Source organism: Colletotrichum jinshuiense, chromosome 6 (genome assembly GCF_051148585.1).
Source record: "Colletotrichum jinshuiense chromosome 6, complete sequence".
In the NCBI taxonomy this organism is placed as follows: Eukaryota; Fungi; Ascomycota; class Sordariomycetes; order Glomerellales; family Glomerellaceae; genus Colletotrichum; species Colletotrichum jinshuiense.
This window is the reverse complement of record NC_139313.1, coordinates 4,786,564-4,792,563: the sequence shown is the minus strand read 5'-3', so window position 1 is coordinate 4,792,563 and position 6,000 is coordinate 4,786,564. Positions and strand designations below refer to the sequence as shown.

General features: G+C 58.8%; 1 protein-coding gene across 1 annotated transcript; it reads right to left on the bottom strand.

Annotated features, from left to right (window-relative positions):
• Positions 1 to 785: 785 nt before the first annotated feature.
• EsH8_VI_001223 (uncharacterized protein) lies at positions 786 to 2,843 on the bottom strand (the record flags this gene model as incomplete). Its single annotated transcript, XM_083272476.1, has 1 exon — positions 786 to 2,843. One exon carries the CDS (start codon positions 2,841 to 2,843, stop codon positions 786 to 788), a length of 2,058 nt encoding a protein of 685 aa, XP_083127650.1.
• Positions 2,844 to 6,000: the final 3,157 nt, after the last annotated feature.

Below are 6,000 nucleotides of genomic sequence, written 5' to 3'. Positions count from 1 at the left end.
ACATACATGTCGAGGGGTAGCGAGGGACGGGAAAAAGGATATTCGAAATAATCCAATTTATTATATTTTGTTTTTGTTATTTGATACTTGATATTATTATTATTATTATTTTATTTTGTCCATTTTCCAACGGTACTTTGGAAAATATTACGAGGGAAGCCACGGAAGAACTATTTGCTTATCATTCGCCTTCAGCAAACCGTCCACTCCCCCACCCCCCATCTTTCAGAGGTGACGGGTGGTAAGCAGCGCTTACATCACCAACCAATCCCGCCCAGACTTCAAGCAGTGCGACAATCAATTTGCCCCAATCACCACTCGTATGCCCGTCCGTCATACGGAAGCTGAATAAACCTTTTTGCCCAATCATCAGGGAGACAAAAGGGGCATATCACATTTTATCCCCCCGTCACTGTTGCACAAATCGAGCCTGCACAACGAATCCTATCTGACCATCTGCCGCCCCGGCCGGCGCATCGGAGACGATGGCGCTTGCCTGGGGGTTTGGGGTGGTAGTTGATAAAAAGGATCACCGTTGCGTCCCGATCGTGATGGTGTAGGGCCAGCCGCTCGGTGGGTATGACTGGCGTTTAGAGTACCGTTTTTTTGGTGGCAGAACGTAGTAGCAAGGCTCATAGATGTGTGTGAATGTGTGTATGTGTGTGTATGTGTATGTGTGTATATGTGTGTGATCAATGTGGTATCATTCAAGGAGTGCTAGACATGGCGATGTAAAGGCTGCATCTAAAATAACTTTTTTGATTCACGACGGCAGGCAGTGCCATCTAGTCCTTCTTCGAGGCCTCCCCGCCGCCGACCCTCTTGAACTTCCTCGGGTCCTTGCGACTCATCAGCTTGCGATCGCGCGTGCCCTTGCCGCCCTCCCAGAACCCTCTCCCCTTGCGTCCGATGACGCTCCTCCCGCAGAACCCGCACGCCTCCGGCGCGTACCGCTGCTCGCGGCTGCACCACCCGCACACCATGCGGTTCGCCCACTCGTTGACGTGGTTCTCGGCCTCGTCGTGGCACCGGTCGCACGGGTGCACCTTGGCGCAGCACGAGAAGCGGAACCACCGGTAGCTCTTGCGGTAGTGGCCGCACGCGCCGCGGTCCGGCAGCGGGGTGCCCGCGTGCAGCCCGAGCTTCTCGGCCTTCTTGACGACGCCCGTCGCCGGCGCCGCGAGGCCGCCGGCGCTGATGGCCAGGAACTTGACCGTGGGGATCTTGAAGGTGAACTTGCCGTGGCAGACGCGGCAGACGTTGGTGGTGGCGTCGCCGCGCACCGCGATGAGGCCCTGGCTGGGCGTCGAGCACTTTGCGCACACGGGGACGAAGGTGCTGGGGAGCATGTCGGCGACGGTGCAGCCCGTGAGGTCGACGAAGCCCGCGCGCGTCGAGTTGGCGTGGACGAGCTGCTGCCGGAACTGCGCCGCGAAGCCCGCGGCGCACTTGCGGCAGCTCGACGTCTGGGGCACCTCGTGCTTGAGGCCCGTCATCTCGTTGACCGTCTTGCAGCGGGAGCACTTGACGCTGAGGTTGAGGACGGAGACCTGGAAGAGCTCGATGCTGTGGAGCTCGATCGTCGGGAAGGAGATGGACGTGCCCCTTTCGGGGGTGAGCCCGGAGGCGAGACTCGGCGGCTCGGCGTCCAGGCCGGCGCCGCCCTCGTCCGAGCCGTCCTCGGAATCGTAGCTGTCCGACGTGTCGTCGTCGTCGTCGTCGTCTTCGGCGCCGCGGGTGCGGTTCCATTCCGGCGGCCTGGGGATGACCTTGATGTGGCTCCGGTCCTCGTCGTCGGCCGCCGCCGGCGCCTTTGCCTTGTCGTCCGTCTCAGGAACCGGCGTCGGCTCGGGCTGGGCAGCCGGCTTGGGCGGGGCCTGCGCCTGCTTGGCGAGGACGTGCATGTTCTGCGCCAGGTAGTTGAGGTGGCTTGTGAGCGTCATCTGCTTCTGCTCCGCCGCCTTGCGCACGTAGAGCTCCTCGAGGGCCTCGGCGTTTTGCGAGTCGCACTCGTTGATCTGGATGCGCAGGGGCTGCAGGGGGTAGAGCAGCGGCACGATGAGATGCACCGTCTTGACGCCTTGCAGGCCGGAAGGCAGCTCGCTGCGGCGCCGAGGCTCGAGGGGGAGGGTGTAGACGATGCCGTCCGGGGAACGGCGGTACAGGGACATGCGGCCCATGCGGGTCTCGAGCTGGCGCGTCTCCTGCGCGCGGCGGGCCTTGGCGGCCGCCATCTCCTCCTTGGTGAAGTACTCCTCTGGCGTGTAGTGCCTCACGGGCGCAGGGGGAGGGGGTGCTTTGGCGATCTGCGTTGCTGGTGCCGGAGACGGGGCGGCGACAGCGTCGATATGGCGGGTGTCTTTGGTCTCTTTGAACGACACCAGCTTCACGGTGGCGACTTCCTGCTCCGACAAGAAAGTCTCCAGGTTCTTGTCCAAGGCATAAGTGAGGGACAGCAGCGTGGCGCCGCGGCGCTCGCTGACAAGCCTCTCCCATCCCCGCTCGATGTTGATGCTGAAGCCGCGCGGGATGTCGCTGTTCCGCACGTGCAGCACGGGGGTTGCCTCGGGGTAGTCCTCCGGGACGCGGAGGTCGCACTGGAGGTGTTCCAGCTCGAAGGGGAAATCCGGGTCGGAGGGCTTGAGGCGGAAGACGAGAGACGTGGTGCCATCTTCGGCGGTGGATTCGCGGGGCGAGTACCGTTTGCGCAGCTGCTCCAGCTGGTAGCCGCGGGGGTCCCTGGACTGGGCCTCCGGGACGGGCTTGGGGACCACACGGTCGGTGCGGGGCACCGGGACGGCCTGTTGGTGGGTGTTGCCGCCCTGATTTGTGAGGGATATCATGGTGGGCGGGTGGGAAAGGGAAATGGTGCTCAACGTTTTGAATTATGTGATGAGCTGAACTGATGGAAATGCAAACAAAAACGGTGTGGACTGCGGGCGGAGCAGTGCTTGTCGCTGGGCGAGCAGTGTGGATACTAGGATTGCTGTCGAAGAGAGGTTCTTCAAATCTAGTCTGGAGGCGAAAGGACCGTCGTATTTGACGATGCTGTTCAGAGGTGGCGACGGTTGGCCCCGGGCCGGATGCGGTGGAATCTCCGAGAAGGAGCTCCGCTGAAGTCTGAGATGCGGCATGAGTCGAGGTGAGTCATAGTGGAGCACCCGCATAGTCTCTCATTAACAGAATTGAACCAGTACAGGGTGGGAGCGCGATAGTATGGTACATTCCATTTCCGTTTGGAATCGCCTGCAGCCACTGCGAGGCGTTACGTCCGGTCGACTCATCGTCTATACCAGACTAAAGGGGACCAAACGCCCACTGAAAGGCCTAAATATGACTCCCAGCGACCTTCTTAGTCGAGGGGTAATGTATTGTGTCCGAAACGGGCTAGTTTCGGCACCTGTGGCATTTCGTCGCCTTTCTGCAACCTGGGCACGAATGAATTGACGATGGCCACGCCGTAATGATGTGATAAACCTGACTGGTGCTAATGTAAGTTGCATACGACGCGAGGACGTGAGAATGTTTACACGAGCTTCATAATCAGTTCGTCACACACACTGGCAATGACTAATCCAATGTTACCCATCAAAAACGGCCGACAAAACGAGAGCTTGCAGTTCAACTCGAGATGGCGGCTTACTTGACGCCAAGTGTAAGCGAAATGTTACAAGGACAGCAGGCCGGAGCCGCCGTAAATCAAGCATACGCCACGCAATACGTTTTGATATCTGACTGATTCGAGGGGGCGAGCAGATGGATCCAGGAACTTATTTTCATTTATTCATTTAAAAAATAAAGGCTTTTTTGTTTTTGGTTTTTTTATTAATTCAAGAAAATTCTCATTATTATTATTGATTCATATGTGGAAGTGCTGGGCGGAAAGTTGAGTGACCTCAAGACAGCCTCAACGAAAACGATCTCTACGAGCCAGTCGCCCACCACCTGGTGACGTAAAAGCCAACATTGACGTCTCTCACGAACCGTCACGTCCAGCCATGCCCAACGTCAGCCATGGTCACGATAGAATTTAAAATTGCTTCCCCGATGCAAACAAATGCCACTGATAACAGCGGGAGGGTCACTCCGCATGACCGGTGAAGTTTGGATGGGCTGCTGCCGTGTCTCTCAACAGCGTGATGCCCAGCGCAGCGGGCCAGAGTAGGGGACTGTGGGGGGAGATGTCACCGAAGCAGCCCCAGTTGACAAACGATGGGTGTTCGATCGCTGCCCAACAAGACGAGCAAGCCATGGTGGTTGTTGCTGTTGGCAGCAAGTGGCCATCCGGGCTCGAGGCGGAGACACCAACCCTCTTGTATGTATAGTGACATTCGCTTCTCTGCGAACGTGACAAGCTGGGCTGGCGGGTGGAAGCACACCGACAATACGGCCGCGGGCAACCATTTGCCGCCTCGCCAGGCATCGCCAGGTCTCGCATCTTGTCCGCATATGCGGGCGCCGAATGACCGGAGTTGAGAGGCTGCCGTCGAACCCCCCGCCATCGAAGATAGCGTGGACGGGGGGTATCACCAGCCCACCGTATCACTGCCTTTGCGGCAGTAGCATGCATGCATTCATCTAGAATCAGGTCGATCGCGGCAGCTGCAGAGGAGCAGGTTGCACGTTTGCTGATTGCGTGGGGAGCACAGCAGACGCCACAGGCCGAAACGTCACGTCTCGCCGACGGTGAGGATTCCGTTAAAGAGGCGGAAAAGCGCCATGAAACGGTGAGCCACCGGTCTGGCCGGGGCGAGAGGACGAAAGAACCTCTCGCGCACAAATGGAGGGGGTGAGACACGGCGGTTTGGGCGGTGCGCTTTCGTATCGAGGGGAACGCCGGATACCAGTGGTCCGGGGAATGCGACGGATGCACTGCGCGCTGCACGTATGGCGCAAAGCAGTAGCAGCAGATAGGGGAATTGGAGATGGGCGAGTGGACGAGATACAAAGCCTGGACGGCCCGTGACGACGGCGACAGGCTGTCAATGGGATCTAGCAACTCCGGTCAGTCTCTCTGATGTCCCCCTTCTTCCTCACCTGGCAGCAGACTGGCGGCGGGCGGGAAGCAAGGGAGAGGATTCGCCGGGGGATGCAGCGTGGTGTGTAGTGCGCGACCGAAAAAGCAGCCCACCATCAACCAGCTTTGAAGGCGGCGCGTCGGTGACAGCTGGTCTCCTCGTCTTCCATCGCGACGTCAACGAGATACGACACGGCGTCGCGGGTTGGGCCGTAGAGGCCTCGAGGGCTGCTCATCGGCCGATTCATGGGGCGCGAGGCTGGTGCCTCGGGTGGTTATGAGCGAGTTTGGCTCGGGGGTTTGATGACGATGCACCGGCCTCGAGGGCGCTCGTGAGGATTGTAAAGCCGGGTGTAGGGAGATGCCAACGCATCAGTGAAGAGCCTGGTGACCATGGTGGTTATGCAAGTCCAAGTCAGCCTCCCGAGCGGTGAGGGACGGGAGTTGAATCGGGTTGAGTTTTGGGTGAGGGGCGAGTGCTATGGCAGGGAACGTGGGAGCTATGGGGTGGCAGGCACGCTGGCAGAGGGCACCGAGTCAAATGGTGGGGGGGTCTACGGTCGGTGGCGGACCGTTGGCGCCATCGTTTTTAGCACCTGTAAGTGTCCGTCGTAGGTCCCCCGTTCCCCGTCATCTGGGGAAAACGGTGGGGCCGCGCCAAGAGGGTGGGTGGTGTACATAGATACTCGGGCTGAAGATATTCGCCCTCGTTGAATATTTAATATTTTTGTTTTTTTGCGGAGCAGTATTTCTTGTTTCTTTTGTTACTTGTGTCTGATGTGATTTTGGATCAATCAGATCCCCGATGCAGACATCGGAGGTCCCAAGATGTTGGGAGCTGCGAGACGGACCTGGCTTGCAGCAGCAGCACACTCGCTCCTCTCACTCTTCCCCCTTCTCGGCCCTCGCCCATCCCAAGTGGCGCGCAACCAAAAGCCTTATCGGCGTGGGGGATCTCTCACTGTGTATGATAAGGGGCGCCT